The 16,652-nt window shown below is 41.6% G+C and overlaps 2 protein-coding genes across 14 annotated transcripts in view; both read left to right on the top strand.

The window, feature by feature from the left end:
* The window catches only part of MGA (MAX dimerization protein MGA), a 168,146-nt gene extending 156,370 nt beyond the window's left edge, over nt 1-11,776 (top strand). For all 11 annotated transcript variants that reach the window (XM_058738104.1, XM_058738102.1, XM_058738105.1 and 8 more), the window contains 5 exons: nt 2,348-2,554; nt 4,215-4,326; nt 4,612-4,845; nt 6,177-6,353; nt 7,958-11,776. In XM_058738104.1, the coding sequence (XP_058594087.1) occupies nt 2,348-2,554; nt 4,215-4,326; nt 4,612-4,845; nt 6,177-6,353; nt 7,958-9,225 (1,998 nt within the window). In that variant the 3' untranslated portion in view covers nt 9,226-11,776. The remainder of the gene's footprint in view (nt 1-2,347; nt 2,555-4,214; nt 4,327-4,611; nt 4,846-6,176; nt 6,354-7,957) is intronic.
* A 251-nt stretch (nt 11,777-12,027) lies between these two features.
* The window catches only part of MAPKBP1 (mitogen-activated protein kinase binding protein 1), a 56,271-nt gene continuing 51,646 nt past the window's right edge, over nt 12,028-16,652 (top strand). For 2 of the 3 annotated variants that reach the window (XM_058738122.1, XM_058738119.1), the window contains exon 1: nt 12,028-16,133. In XM_058738122.1, the coding sequence (XP_058594105.1) occupies nt 16,017-16,133 (117 nt within the window). In that variant the 5' untranslated portion in view covers nt 12,028-16,016. The remainder of the gene's footprint in view (nt 16,134-16,652) is intronic. The other variant, XM_058738120.1, reaches the window with a different exon arrangement.

Here is a 16,652-nt window from a genome sequence, read left to right as displayed (position 1 = left end):
AAAATGCTTCCTCCCCTTTTAATTTTCTACTACTCCCAGATGATAGAATATTCTAGAACAATTAAAATGGTTATGGAGTTGATGAAAATTGATGTGCTTACTTGAAAACGAATCCTATACTCTTAATTCTCTGTGTGATGTGAAAAAAAACCTGGCAATTTTTCTTGTTGAGATTCATGATTTTCAGTATCCTAAAAAATTATTCTCTGAAATGATGGGTAGCAATTCATGGAGCCATTAAATTTGGAACCTCCTTTGATTTTCTTAGATGTCATTATACCATAATTAATCAAGGGTTTTTTTTCTTTATCCGTACTAACATTATGAATGAAACAGAGTTTGATTATTTAAACAATTTTCCAGTTGTTACTCTGCCTTTTTGATTTAAGTGGTAAAAACAATTCTGGAGATTGGGTTGAGGTGGAAAGTGGTATTTAAGTCTTTTCAGAAACCACTGGGTGATTAGTCTGGGTTTGTTTGGGGGGGGATACATAAATTACATTATTGTAATAATTTTGCATGTATTACTATATTGTATTTTTTCATTCATCCTAAAATATTTTCAGGTGTAAGAATTTTCATTATAGCTTGTATTCACAAGCCATTGTTTATACCCTAATTATTATTACATGTAAATCATTTGTAGTGTTTTGCTATATGTAAACTCTATTTTAATTTTCTATCTTGTATCTTTTTATTTTCCCATACTATATAATGCACAAGGAGTTTGACTTTAGAGAGACAATGATTTTATATAAGAGTTTTGGGGTACTATCTGGATTGTGATAAAGGCCAACGGTGTCAAAAAAAAAAGGGTAATTAGAGACATCAGAAGGGGAAAAACAAAACCAAGAAACTGTAGAAGACTGGAAATGTCATTTTTACTCGCTTTGAGTAGTAGTCACATTGTCTTAATATGGTAGCCACTGTTAATAATTTTTTTCATACTTCTATAATCTGTGAATAAAGTATGGAAGACTTGCAGTTTTGAAAAAATGTGTAAGTAGAAATGACAAATTGGAAGGTGAAAGAGAGAAGAGAAATAGAGGGAAGAAGACATGTAAGGATATGAGTGCTTGATATCCTCGTTTTACAAAGAGACACTGTTGATGAGAAGTTGAGATAGAATTATACTCAAGTTACAAAGGGATCAAGAGAAGAATTAGAATTAATGATACATCTATATTAGGAAGATGGGATTGCAAGAGGTGGGACAGTGGTGTGAGCTAAATCTTGTGCATAGCAGAGAGTAGATAGATAGCATTGAAAATTAGAAAGTATAAGCTTGGGGCACCTGGGTGGCTCGGTTAACCGTCCAACTTTGGCTCAGGTCATGATCTCATGGCTCATGAGTTTGAGCCTCACATCAGGCTCTGTGCTGACAGCTTGGGGCCTGGAGCCTGCTTCGGATTCTGTGTCTCTCTCTCTGCTCCTCCCCACTGATGCTCTGTCTGTCTCTTTCTCTCTTTCTCTCTCTCAAAAATAAATAAACATTAAAAAAAAAAAAGAATAACCTTATCTTGTTTCTTACATAGAGTATAGATTTAGGAACTAGAAAAAGCCTAAAAGAAACAGAAAGTTGTTGTTTTTAAGGATCCAGATACATGTATAGGGCACAGTTGGTTTTCATTATAAGCTCTTCAAATATTTATATTTAAAACCCTATATGCGTCTGTTCTTTTCAGTGATAAGTAACTTGTAAAAGTGAAGTAGAATAAATAGGAGAAAGAAGTCTAAGGCATACTGAGGGTCAAGAAAGACTTTGCTGAAAAATGCAAAGTTTGACTTTTAAATGTTAAGTTTTGGAGGATAGGGTGGGAGGAATGGGTGCAAGCCACCATCTGTCTGTGTAATGGCAAAGTGGTGTGAGATTGCATAGTGTGTTTTGGAAACTTCTCGCACTTTGGAATGGTTGGAGAGAAAGGTGGTTTAAGAAGAATGATAGTTGATCTGTCACCAAATTGTAAACGATCTTAAAGCTTTTAAGAAAAATATTTTAAACCTGTTTTCCATCAGTTAAGATTCTATTGAAATTTTTATGTAATTTGTGTCATGAAAAAAAGTTTTAATAATAAATTACTTGCATAAGCTTTTTTTTAGATTCCCTCGCCTCGTTTTCTTCCTCATTTGAGAACAATTGAAATTTGAGCTGAAAAGTGATTTACACTGTTGCAGTTAGATTTGCAGCAGGATAGACTTATAGTAAGATGACCAATATTGAAAGGTTGTTAACAATAGTCCAGACAGAAGATGGTGGGTATCTGGTATGGAACAGAGCCATTTAGGATGGAAGAAGAGGGCAGGTACAAATGAAAGATAATCAGGTGGCTATCTTTTGTTTGCATAGGCTCCACCAATTCCTCTAAAACTGAAGCCTGATTACTGGAGTGAAAAACTACAGAAAGAAGCAGAAGCTTTTGCTTATTATCGCCGGACACACACTGCCAATGAGCGTCGCCGGCGTGGTGAAATGAGGGATCTCTTTGAGAAATTGAAGATTACATTGGGATTGCTTCATTCTTCTAAGGTTTCCAAAAGTCTCATTCTCACTAGGGTAAGTGTTCTCTATAAATGACCGACGAACGAGAATTTGACTAAGAGAATCTTCTAGAGCTACTATGAGAGAGAGAATCATCACCCTAAGAGGGAGATTGAAGTAGAGCTTGTATTTAACATTTGAATGTGAACTAGTGAACTCCCAGCAAATCCTGTAAGGGGAAGAACCCTTAAGCTGCTGAGTCAAAGTAGTTTTTTATTGGAAGTCAAGTTCTTAATCGGCAGAACTATCTTTACTTCAGATTAAGTCAGAAACTCTAGTTGACTCTAGAGTTGAATCTCTTTTGGTGTTCTCCATAGCACTAGAACAGTTTAAGAGCACAATGTAAGTGATATTTTAACATAGTTTTTAACAATTGCCAGCCATTTTAAAAGAAAATCTGAAATATCTAAGGTAATTTCATTTAAATTGCTTTTGAGTAGAAGTTGGAGGAGTATAAGGCAAACATTCATATTCCTGTAGAACACAGTTATTTCAGCCAGACTTTACTTAGACTAGGAGGTGATTTTATTTTTATTTTTTAAGATTTTTGACGTTTGTTTATTTTTGAGAGAGAGAGAGAGAGCGCGAGCGAGCAGACTGCAAGCAGGGGAGGGGCAGAGAGAGAGGGAAAGACAGAATCAGAAGCAAGCTACAGGCTCTGAAACGTCAGCACAGAGTCCAATGCGGGGCTTGAACATGAGATCATGATCTGAGCCAAAGTTAGACGCTTAATCGACTGAGCCACCCAGGCACCCATTAAGATTTTTTTTTTTTTTTTAAGTTTATTTGTTTTGAGAGCGAGGGAACAGGAGCGGGGTAGGGGGGACAGAGGGAGGGAGGGAGAGAGAGAGAGAGAGAGAAAGAGAGAGAGAGAGAGAGAGAGAGAAAGAGAAAGAGAGAAAGAAAGAAAAAGAAAAAAGAAAATCCCAAGCAGACTCTGCGCTGTGCTCCAATGTGGGGCTTGAACTCTCGAACCTCAAGATCATGACCTAAGCTGAAATCAGGAGTCAGATGCTTACCTGACTGAGCCACCATGCACATGCCCTGTAGGAGGTGATTTTAAAGTTGATTATTAGGGGCGCCTGGGTGCCTCATTTGGTTGAGCATCCCACTTTGGCTCAGGTCATGATCTCCTGGTTTGTGGGTTCGAGCCCTGCATTGGGCTCCTGGAGTCTGCTTTAGATTCTGTGTCTCCCTCTCTCTGCTCTTCCCCTGCTTGATATCCCTCCCTCCCTCCCTCCCTCCCTCCCTCCCTCCCTCCCTCCCTCTCCCTCTCTCCCTCCCTCTCCCCCTCCCTCTCCCCCTCCCCCTCCCCCCTCCCCCTCCCCCTTCCTCTCCCTCTCCCATCTTGCAAAAATAAAATCTTAAAAGGAAAGTAAAGTTGATTAAAATCAAAGCAGAGTAAAATGTTTTATATCTCCCTGTAGTAGTAGAAATACCTGTGAACCACTCAGTGATGCTCTTTGGAAATAATCATGTTTCTTAGAAGAATAAGCCAGAAAACCTCCTGCAGTTTAACAGATAAGTTTCCGAAGCATCAAGAATTGTTTCAAATGACATTATAAAGTTTTCTAAAATACTCGTCAAACTTTTTTCATTAAAGAAATTGAGTAGGCCTTACCTGTTCTTAGGAAAGAGCGAATCAATTTACATGACATTAATTTCTTGTTTGTAGGCATTCAGCGAAATTCAGGGACTAACAGATCAGGCAGACAAATTGATAGGACAGAAAAATCTCCTGACTCGAAAACGGAATATTTTGATACGGAAAGTATCATCTCTTTCAGGTGAGATATGTGAATGATCTCTGGTAAAGAATATAATATAACGTCTTTAGTGAGGAGTAATCCTTAGTAGACTTTTCAGATATTAGTTTATGGCTTGGTTCCCAGAGTTAACGGTAGAGTTACCTTTTGACTGGGTGAGGTGTTTTCTTCTGGAATATAATCATTCTTGGTTTCCGTAATTTTGGGGAATATAGTTAAATCAACTGGATTTCAGTTGACCCTATTTCTCATTATGTGGGGTCATATAATGAGCCGTGTGATGGTTTATTCCTTATCAACCTATAGGTAAGACAGAAGAAGTGGTCCTGAAGAAGTTAGAGTATATTTATGCAAAACAACAAGCACTAGAGGCACAAAAAAGAAAAAAGAAGATGGGATCAGATGAGTTTGATGTGTCTGCCAGAACTAGCAAACAGCAGGAAGGATCTTCTGCATCATCTGTAGATGTTGGACAGATGTTTATAAATAACAGGAAGGGGAAACCTTTGATTCTTTCCAGAAAAAGAGACCAGGCCACAGGTAGGAGGGACATGTTTTGCTTTTCTTTTTTTTTTATTTTTTTTTATTTTTGGGACAGAGAGAGACAGAGCATGAATGGGGGAGGGGCAGAGAGAGAGGGAGACACAGAATCGGAAACAGGCTCCAGGCTCCGAGCCATCAGCCCAGAGCCTGACGCGGGGCTCGAACTCACAGACCGCGAGATCGTGACCTGGCTGAAGTCGGACGCTTAACCGACTGCGCCACCCAGGCGCCCCTGTTTTGCTTTTCTTAATGTAGGTGAACATCAGTTTAATTCAGTGGACTGAGTCTTTTTTTGGCCATAATTTTAGATTTAATTAAATGAATTAAAGATGGGTTGTATAAAAAATATTAACCACATTAGATTTTAGTTTCTAACTTTATACATTCAAGTAAATCCTAAGAAGTTACCAGTTATGGTAACCTGTAAAACCTACTTTTGATAGCAGTCAGGTTATTCTAATGTTTCAGTGAGTATTTTTTTAAGTTGTCATCTTTTCAGACTTTAGTACGTAAACTCTTGATTTCCCCGTAATTCTGTTCACAAGTTGAGGAAGTTTGGGTCTTTATTTGTCATGCTGAAACTAATAAATTGGAATTTAAAAAAAAATCAATTTTGTTGAGTCAGGCTCCATTTTCATCAGATTGCCTATCATTTGCTGTTAAGGAGCAAAAGTAAATTGGTTTTAAGTTCTTGTTCTCTCCTATCTTGATTTTGGAAATGAGGCTATATTGATTTTATATTACTTGTTGATATTCTTAGAGAATAGTGTATCCTTTTTTACTCTTTGGGTGGCCCATTGTATCAACCAGGATATCTAAGAGAAAAGTTGTGATGGATACTAAAATATGAGTTAGTTTTAACATTGCAGATTCAAATGATGTTATTGCTACGAAAAGATTTTAATGATCATTTTGTCTAGTCCACCTCATTTCATAGATGGAAAAGCTAGAGGTTTGAGAGCTAGAAACTTAAAGTACTTTGTTAGAGGTGTATAAGGAAAGCAAGCCTGGGGATAGGATTTTGCATGCCTTTATCCTGATTCACTGTCAAGACTCTTGGGACCATTCTGTTGAAAAAGTGGTTCCTTAGCTCTTTTCCTCAACATAAGTTCTGTCCCTTAGGAGAATCCGTAGACAGATAACCCATTACACAATGAAAAGTGGTCAAAAAATCAATTGCCAGTTGAGGCACCCTAACTAAATTTGAAATTTTACCCCTTGCCTTTTAAGTCAATGTGTGGTTTTAGGGATATTGCCTCGGCTTCTAGGCTATACTAGCATTAATTGCAGACCTTTTATCCTTAACAAATTTCTCATTTTCCTTACAGAAAATACCTCACCCTCTAACACTCCACACACCTCTGCCAACATCGTGATGACTCCGCAAGGGCAATTGCTCACCTTAAAAGGTCCTTTATTCTCAGGACCAGTGGTAACTGTTTCTCCTGCTCTCTTAGAAACAGATCTGAAGCCTCAAGCTGCCACCAGTGCTGTGGCTCAATCAGGTATGTTGTAAGTATTGTCCTCTATGGGTAGTAAAAAAGTTATCCCTGATATCTCACTGTGAGAGAGAAAAGCCTTTGAATGTGTTCTGTAACGATAAGATCTCCTATGTTTGCATTTGCCTTGGAAAGAGATGACCCTCTTTTTAAATTTTTTTTTTTTTTAATGTTTATTTATTATTGAGAGACAGAGACAGAGCATGAGCAGGGAAAGGGCAGAGAGAGGAGGAGACACAGAATCCGAAGCAGGCTCTAGGCTCCGAGCTGTCAGCCTAGATAGAGCCCGACGCGGGGCTTGAACCCACAAACTGCGAGATCATGACCTGATCTGAAGTCGGACGCTTAATTGACTGAGCCACCCAGGCGCCCCTGACCCTCTTTTTAGAACATGTTTGGCTCTATTGATTTTTTTTTTTTTTTTTTTAAACATGGGATTGGGAACTCTTTCGTGATTTTTAGTTAATTCTGAGTAGGAAAAACACTGAAAATATTTGAAAGTAAAAGGAAGATGAGGAGTCATTGTTTAGTTTTTGGCGTTGACAAATACTTATCAATCTTACGTGGTATTCTGAGATGGTGCACTCCTAGGTTACCAGCCGGATTCAATTTGAGCATGACTCCCTTTTGGGGATAAGGAGTAGAGTTGGAAAGGAAGTCTCACTTTGATGATTTAGGTTTAAGGCACCTAAATTTCTGTTAAGGCAGAAGGGTATCTTTATCAGTACTAATATTGTTAAAGTCACTCTGGAGTGGTCATCTTTTCTTTTACAGTGCTGCCTCTAGGGCTTCATTTTTCCCTCAGAGTAGCAGTTAATTGGGTGAACAGAATCAAGATGCATGTCTGCCTCAGTATAAAGAATTAATCAGGGAGCTTTCCTATAAAATAATTAAATAAAACTTTTAATATCAAAGAATATTAAGCAGTCCTTTGGTTAGATTTTACCTATTTTCTTAGGTTGTTTTTTTTTTCCCTTTTTTTCCTAATGTTTATTTTTGTGAGTGAGAGAGCACGAGTCGGGGAGGGGCAGGGAGAGAAAGAGGGAGACACAGAATCTGAAGGATGCTCCAGGCTCTGAGCTGTCAGCACAGAGCCCGACGTGGGGCTTGAACTCATGAACCACGAGATCATGACCTGAGCCGAAGTCAGACGCTTAACCCGCTGAGCCACCATGCGCCCCTACCTATTTTCTTGTTAAGCTAGGTCTCCATAATTTTTTTTTTTAAATTTTTTTTTCAATGTTTTTTATTTATTTTTGGGACAGAGAGACACAGAGCATGAACGGGGGAGGGGCAGAGAGAGAGGGAGACACAGAATTGGAAACAGGCTCCAGGCTCCGAGCTGTCAGCACAGAGCCCGACGCGGGGCTCGAACTCACAGACGCGAGATCGTGACCTGGCTGAAGTCGGCCGCTTAACCGACTGCGCCACCCAGGCGCCCCTAGGTCTCCATAATTTGAAGAACTAATAGTTCCTTTCATCTTTTTGATAAAAGTAAACTGGTGAATTTTGACTACCAACTTTCTGAGAGATCTCAGGTCATTGGGTATGAATGAGAGAGGAATGCTTAACTGCTGTAGAACTAAATGAATTTTTTTCCCCCCCCCCAGAAAATGACGACTTATTTATGATGCCAAGAATTGTTAATGTGACATCATTGGCCACAGAGGGAGGTTTGGTAGATATGGGTGGCAGCAAATATCCTCATGAAGTTCCTGATGGCAAGCCACCTGACCACCTGAAAAGTACTGTCAGGAATGAAGATAACTCCTTTGAAGATTCGGGTAGAATCTCTTCCAGAGGCAGCCATAGAGATGGCAGAGTGGCATTGGGTCCAACACCAGTTTTTCTGGCAAATAAAGATTCTGGTTTTCCGCAAATAGTTGATGTTTCCAGTATGCAAGAAGCACAAGAGTTCTTACCCAAAAAGATTGCTGGTGAAATGAGAGGTATTCAATATAAATGGAAAGAGTGTGAATCTAGACGGGAGAAACTGAAGCCAAAGGAGTCCACATTTCATAAATTGAAGATGAAAGATCTCAAAGACTCCAGTATAGAGATGGAACTGAGAAAGGTAGCATCAGCTATAGAGGAAGCAGCGCTGGATCCCGGCGAACTGCTAACTAATATGGAAGATGAGGATGATACTGATGAGACACTGACTTCTCTGCTCAATGAGATTGCCTTTCTTAATCAGCAACTAAATGATGACTCTGTTAGCCTGGCTGAACTGCCCAGCTCTATGGATACGGAGTTCCCAGGGGATGCTCGACGGGCTTTTATCAGTAAACTTCCTCCTGGGAACCGAGCGACTTTCCAGGTTGGCCACTTGGGAACTGGTTTGAAAGAGTTGCCTGATGTACAAGGGGAGAGTGACTCTGTCAGTCCTCTCCTCTTGCACTTGGAAGATGATGACTTTTCTGAGAATGAAAAACAACTTGCAGAACCAGCGTCTGAGCCAGATGTCCTTAAGATTGTTATCGACTCTGAGATAAAGGATTCCCTCCTTTCTCACAGGAAAGCCAGTGATGGAGGGAAGAGTACTTCTGGTGTCCCTGCAGAGCTTGAAAATGTGTCCTCACCTCCCATCCTACACATGAAGGCTGGCCTAGAGAACAACAGCACAGATACTTTGTGGAGGCCTATGCCAAAGTTAGCACCTCTAGGTTTAAAAGTAGCTAATCCTTCTAGTGATACAGATGGTCAGGGTCTCAAGGTGATGCCTTGTTTGGCACCTATAGCTGCCAAAGTTGGACACAAAATGAACTTAACAGGGAATGACCAGGAATGCCGGGAGAGCAAGGTGATGCCTACATTGGCACCTGTTGTGGCCAAATTGGGCAACTCTGGGGCCTCACCAAGTTCTGCAGGGAAATGAACTTTCCTGTCCTCAGGCAGAAGCCAGGCTATGAGGGGAAACCTCCTTTCTCTGTAGGCATCTGTTTATTTGTGTCATGGAACTGTGATCCTTGACTTTGATGCAGTGGATGATGGTAGAGAAAGGGGGGTAGGGTGCTGACCTCGGTATAAGAAATTACTACTATGAAATTCTGATCATGTTAAAATGTGTTACCTCACTTGTGGTGCTGGGTCTCCTCATCCTCTCTAAGAAGATGTGATCCATTACTGAACACGAGGTGCCCCTCTTACCCAAGGAATTCATAACAAGACTCTAGGTCCATAGTGGTTCCTAGTTCTTTCCTCCCAGAGAAAAAGCTGCTTGAGACTTTGCAGTTGTTATGGGCTGAGTTGTAGTGGATAGCTATTGTTTATGTGGCTTAAGTCTGAAATCCAAGGAATGTGATGCACTAGGGCAAAGGGATCCAGAAGAGAGTTTTTAGTTGGTGGTTCGAGTAGGGTGAGAGGATGGGTACCATGGAATACCAAAGTGAAATGCTTTGTGTCATTCAGCAAAATATTCTCTTCTGTCATATCCCAAGTAGCTTCCATTTCCTTATCTTTCAATCAGAATTACAAATCCAAGCCTTCTGGTAAAGTAGGAATGCTTTTAACTTTTATTACTGAGGTGATTATTTTCAGATGTTAAAATACTAGCTCTCCCTTACTGAGTGTTGAAAAGACATTTCATGGTACCAGGGGTTTCTACCTGGGATACATATTTTGGAAGTAGGCATGGAGGGAGCCCTCCCTTTTTCACATATCACATCACTCAAGAGACAGCTAGAATGAAAAGCATTCCCTGCCCAGACCAGAGACCGCGGCCAAAACAAAAAAAAATTGTGGGGCTGGATATTTCCCAAATCACACCAGCCTCCTGGTGCTTGAAGGTTTCATTCACTTTTACCTGCACAGGATGTAAAGGAAAGAAAAGTCACAGTAGGCACTCTTTACCAGGGAAATGAGGCAGTATTTGAATCACAAGATATATTTTTTATTACCTGCTACCATGGATTCAATGATCTGTAGAGCTTTTTCACTTGTAAGCTGTCAGGGTATGGAGGACTGACAGCCTGTAAAGATAAAGATATTTATATTTTTGTATAGTTGTTTTCATAGATTTCTCAAAGGCTGAAGTTTTCAACCTAGAAGATGAGATTTGTATTGAGTATAGAAATGATGTTTCCTATCTAGTTTGTAAATAATCATGGTGCACTTGAGGGGTCTCTTAGAAACTCCTGGGGGCAAGAATCACTATTCTGAAAATGTATAGATTGGGATTTAGCTGCTGCATTTTGCCTTTCTTAAATAATTATATTTTGGAATGTAACCCCTGTTCTGTCTTCATTGACAGGATTTGCTTGTGTTGTGAAACACTAACACAAGAGCTTCCAGTGCCTGGGCTGTGCCTAGGTGATGCTGTTTCTTCTACATCCCCCCTTGCCGCCTTTATGCCAAATCCCACTCAGCAGATCTTCAGATGTAGGTTGTTGAGGCCAGCTTTGGAATAGTTCTAGCCAGTGAATTAGTACTTCCATGGTTGGTTCCCTTTCTAGTAACTCTGGTAATTAGATTGAAAAGAGTGGAAAAATTTCCTCTGCAATTGCAGTGGGAGCAAATTCTTTGTTGTTATTGTGCTACTTGCCTTTCTAGACCTGCTCATCAGCATTCAACCTTCCCTCCTCTAAAAGTTACTGAAGAAGCTTGAAGTAGGTAATGAGTGCCCCTTAGCTTCTCATTATCCCTCCCACTATTTACCCAGCAGAGTTCATTCAATGCCTTAGCCAAGGAGTCCAGCACCTGTCTCCCCTGCTAATAATTGACCTTGGAGATCCTAGTATTTTAATCCAGGTATAGCAGTTTCCCATTATTAACTTGCTTGTCTCGTCCTCACATTTCCTCCTGACTTCCCAAGGCTCTTGTTATGGCTTTTGAGGGTCAGCCAAGGAGAAGGCAAGTGAGTGAATAATCCTCAGGAAAAGAAGGACCATTCTGCTTCTGAACACTTTTCCCTTTTTAGAAGAAAGTAAAGAGGTAATAATCAGTTCTTCATGCAAAGATATTTGACTCTGTTCATGAGAGATGTACAAAGATGGAAATGAGAGATGATTCCAGGTCTGCAAGAAGGCTGCAGATGTCCTTAACAAACTCCCAGGATAATGGTGGTTTCAAGACCTCTTAGAACGAGTAAGTTGTGAAGGCTAATTTGAAGGAGGGCTCTATCTTCAGAACAGTCCGGCAGTCTTGACAGAAATCTCAAATCTCCAAAAACTCCTACCCTTTAACCTTACCCCAAGAGAAACTGATCTATGAAAATGACATGTGTGATTGTGAAAGATGTAGTTGAGTGAGAGGAGTTGAGGAACTGGGAGGATAGTGAGCTCTCACCCTAACACTATAAGAAGCATGATCTCAGTAGACCAATAATTCGCCTTTTTATACATCTGTAAATAAATGGAATGTTTTTAAGAATATAATTATGTCAGATTTAGCCTTTTCTTTTATATATTAAATATATATCTTTCCTTTTCTGCTTTTGAAAAATGACTATTTTTTTAGAAACGTAAGAACAGAAGTTTGGTGAGTGGAAGGCAGAATGTATAAACTTGAAATAAATAAATCAGTTATAATAATGAAAGGAGGACTTGGTGTTGGGAGGTTTGTGCTGAGTTGGAGTAGAGAAATCTAATACCCGGAGTCATTTGAGAGAGGTACCACTGAAGTAATTTTATCATAGGAATTCCTTACTGTTTTCAAAGTTTCTGACCTGCCATTTGGAGAGATTTTTGCCAATCCTTGTAGCGTGTTTTACATGGAGACTTCAAAAATTTCCACAAATTGACAGCAAATGTTCGTCTCAAGAAGTTGTTCAACAGTGAGGAAAGACTAGCCTCATAATACCAATGTGTGCAAGGTAATATATCTGTTACCTTAGAGAATAACAGGACATAAACACAATCTCAGGGGCTAAGGACAGATGTTTTTAAAGCAAGATATATGTTAACTAGTATCACGATTTACGAAAGATTTTATTTATTAAAGGGGTCCTTTAGACGTTGCACTACTCTAAGATCACATGGTACAGTGTTTTGTGTTTTTTTTCTTCTAATTACAATGGTTTTAGATATTAAGAAGGAATGGGATCAGGTGAATTGAGAGGTAAATGCACTTTGCAGACGGGTCTGAAAAATGGTGATAACCCTTGTTCCTCATGCCCACATTAAAAAACAATGCATAGAGTAGGCTGCACATTTTCAGGTACTTCTGTAGAGAATGATGGATAACCAAGAATCTGAGTACATTTCTTGCACAAAATGGTTGATTTTGAAGAAAGTGGTTGTAAGGGCATCAGTACTTCATGTTACTGTTCTATTACCTCTAATGAAATTTTACATAAATATGAATGGCTGGAAACAGGAAATTAAAGCTGAGGTATACAAGACTCACTGCCATTTGGAGAAAAAAAAGATCAGTCAAAAATGCATTTTTGAAACTAAGAGGGAAATAATTTGATACATACAACTTTTAAGCTGAGGCATAACTGACTGAACTGCTCTGCAGAGATATACAACCATTGAGTAATAGTGTAATGGAGGCGTGTGTGGAGGGTGAGAAGGCTAAACCACAAAATGATTTGGGAATTTTGAGACAAATCTAAGCTCTACCAAATTCTTCTATCAATACAAACTCTGCTATTAGAAGAGATTTTGTTAAATAAGAAAGCAGTCTTGGAAGCATTGTTTTGAGATCCATTCTGTTTCCAACTGCAAGCATCAATCTCAGCTGTCCGACAGTGCCTTGCATGTAAAGGTGCTCAATAAATAATTGAATTGATGAGCAAATGTTTACTCCAGCCTGTTAGTTTTCCAGGGTCTTATAATTGCACCTTTTTGCATGTTAAGCCTAGGGTGAATTTTAAAATCTGATCTAATGAGCATAGTGCAAAACAGACAATTGTATACATCCATTCCCAGACAGAATTTTAAAATCTGACAACCATGTATGTTTAGGACACACACAAGCAGAATAAAAAGTGAAATAGTGTATGGATGGTGAAATAATATAAGGGTCAACTGCATTTGGAGGGTGGGTTGGGAATTATTTGGAGAAAAGGGAAGAATGGTTTTATTCACACTGGACTTGGGACTGCTATTTTCTGAGGAATTAAGCATGGGAACAGTCTAGATCCTATTCCCATATTGTCTATTCAGAAGCTGCAGGGTACCTAGACAATAAATGTACTAAATGGTGAAGAATTGATAATATGTGGTTTTGGCCTTAGACCGGGAGTACCCAGATTCTAGACTTAGAATATCTCATTACACTGTTCTCAGTTTTATCACCTTGATCATTTTAGACAATGAAATTAGCTTGGATTTGCCTCTACAACTTGAGCTTCAGATGAGAGTAATTTGGGGAACATTTTCTCTAAGGGGGTAAACCAGGGTACCTTTGGACAGGAAATGACCAATGACACTTTGTAAGCCCATTCACCTGGCCACAAGTGGTAAGTGAGAAAACCAATAGTGGACACAAAAATTGGTCCACAAAAATTGGAGAGAATTAGGGAGACTCTTGAGTGTGGAGGCAGCAGTTGGTGGGGCATGTAGCACACAAGTAAGGACAGCAGGTGGCACTATTTATTAGTGTTACATTGGCTGCTACCCCCTCGGAGGTAAAAGTAGCAAGAAATTTAAAGAACCAACTCCCCATTTAATACTCTTGGTGGCTGACCCTTGCTTCTTCAGATTTGAGAAGTAAATGTGAAAATCCCATTTTGTGTGTAGTGGAAGGGTAGGAAACCTCATGCCATCTAGGTGCCTTTCCTGATTTTTGTTTCAACTTGTGAGCTTTGCAGATCTCATTTTTAAGTACATGGCTACCATACACACAAGCGCATACCTCTGCCAAATGGCTATACAAGGAATGGGTTTAGGGGTCCTAATCCTTTTGCTGACATGTCATCTCCCCCAGGGGTTCCAAAGATTTGGATAGGGTGAGACATAGCCATGTACGGTTTCTCTGGGGCCCAAGTCTTTTGGCTCACATTAACCTTTCCATAGGTAATTTCTTGAAGTAGCAATGAGGCCAAAAGGCTTCTAGGAAATAAACTCAGGTTGAGACACCTATGGAATAATATGAGTGTTTCTGTGCGCGCGCCACTCCGCACCCCCAGGATGAGCTCGAAAAAATATATCACTAAATATAGCGCCAACAAGCTTGACCGTGACCTCGCCAAAGCAACAGTACTAGGGAAAAGGAGCAAATCTTGACATGAACAAATAAAAGATCTGGAGCAAGAAAGTCTGTTAACTCCAGGTGAGAGAGCGTGGTGAGACATTGGAGCCTAAAGGAAACGTTATTTCACAGGCACATTCACTTGTCTCTCCCTTCCCTCGCACACCTGAAGCTCAGTTCATGGCTGTCATCTCCCGCCCCCTTTTCGATCATGGCCAATCAGATTGCCCAGTTCAAAACACTTCTTAGCGATCTTAAGAGCTATTCAGGAGTCATTTGCACGCAGGTCTACGCGCCGGGAAGGCGGTGAGCAGAAACGATTCTAACCGCTTTAAATCCCAGCACTTGGGGTCGATGGGAGCAGACCCTTAAAGCTGTACCTCAATCTTGTAATTTTGAGCAAGGAGTTGGTTTTGGCTAAGGTCTCTCAGGCTTCTCAAATGCCAACCGCAGCACCATGGGGGCGTGGTTAATGTCTTGTTGGGACTCAGGGAAGTGCAGTTCTCTGGAGGACGAGGCCTGATAATACCATAAAAGGCTGGTTGTCTCACTTCTGAAGGCACGTTCGTTGACCTTCCTTTAGGAGCGATACCCGCGATTGCCCTGTGCGGAACCCTTAGTTCTCAAGTCTTGTCTCCGCTTCCTAGCTTCATTGGCTCCGCCTCCATAAGCCTTACTGGTCCACTCTCAGAACGCCCTCCTGGATACAGACCGCACCCCCTCGCCTCGACTCCGCCTCACCAGCCCGTAGCTTGGCCCAGGCGGTAGTTCGCGTTTTGAGCCGTTCGTGCCACCATAGCTGCTGCTGCTGCTGCCGCGGCGGAGCTGAAATCGCCGAGCGCGATGCCTGAGGGCGCTGTGAGCGGGGTGGCCCCCGCGCCCTGGGGCTGGTGAGGCTGGGCCCGAGCGGGGGCGCTGGCGAGTAGCTGGGGCTGCTGAGGGAAGTGAAAGAGAAGGGTCCAGTCTCCTGCGGAGGGCCAAGGGTCGGGGTGGGGGAGGGAGGCTCCCGTGGCAGAACCGGTTGCCGGGCCACAGCGAGCCCCGCCGCGCCGAGTGTCCCCACGGCCGCCAGCTCAGGTGTCCAAAGCCCCCGGCGGGACTCCTTAGTGGCCTAGGGGACCTCCTTCTTTAGACACCGCAGTTGCCATGGGAACAGTTGGGCATTAACGGGGACCAGACCAACCACTAGCCCTGCTAGGGCCAATCCCATCCCTCCGGCTAAACGCCTTTGGCAGGCGTGGGCCTGGCATTTCTTTGCAGCTCAGGCTTGCCCCCTCCACCCCCCCTTTTTCATGGGTTTGTCCTTCAGATGTAACAAACAGCGCGGTGCTAGAAGGCAGGTATGAGAAAGAGGGAGAGGGTAATACCTAGAGATAATAGCTGCAGACACGACTAGGCAGAAGGTAAGGTGGCCTCTGCCATCTCAGGTCAGTGGGAGGGCATACTGGAAGGACCTGTGGAGTGGGAAGGCAGTGCTGCTTTTAAGACAAGTCCCAAGATTGGGCCAGGAACTGTCCCCTGGGGCTCCTCATCATGATGGCTGTGGAAGGGTCAACCATTACCAGCCGGATCAAGAACCTACTTCGATCCCCATCCATCAAATTACGCAGGAGTAAGACAGGAAACCGGCGAGAAGACCTCAGCTCCAAGGTGAGTCCTGGTATTGGGAGGCACCCCTTTCCAAGCCTCCCCTCCTCTGCTCCATGTTCCTCTTTTGCCTTCCTCTTTCTTAGGAAAGAGGAGAACTAGAAGCTCCTGTTGGCTCTAAAGGAGCAAGTGTGCCCATTTCTGCCCCATAAGAAAACAATGATTTGGTTTTAGGTTAAAGGAAGCAGCAGTGGGCATGGTGAGATTTCTCCATGAAGACGAATAGGAGGAAGGCAAGCTGGATTCAGTTGTGGCCTCACTACAAATTAAGTCTGTGCTTGGGGAAGCCAGTTCATAACTGATGACTCCGTTTCCCTTCTTGGAAGAGGGTAGTGGGACCACATATCCTGTGAAGGGCTGAGTTGTGACTAATGTAGCTGCAGGTGTTAGTGTCACAGCTGAGGTTATGCATGACAGGAGTAGCAGAATGAACACCTAGTTTGAGGAATTGATTTGGTAAATGCGTTTGCCTGGGGTCAAAACAAATTTATTTGCCTTTTCTAGAAACCTAAATTAATTTAA

This window comes from Neofelis nebulosa, chromosome 7, assembly GCF_028018385.1.
Source record: "Neofelis nebulosa isolate mNeoNeb1 chromosome 7, mNeoNeb1.pri, whole genome shotgun sequence".
NCBI classification, from domain to species: Eukaryota; Metazoa; Chordata; class Mammalia; order Carnivora; family Felidae; genus Neofelis; species Neofelis nebulosa.
Note: the sequence above shows the minus strand (reverse complement) of the source record. Positions and strands in the feature narration are given on the sequence as shown.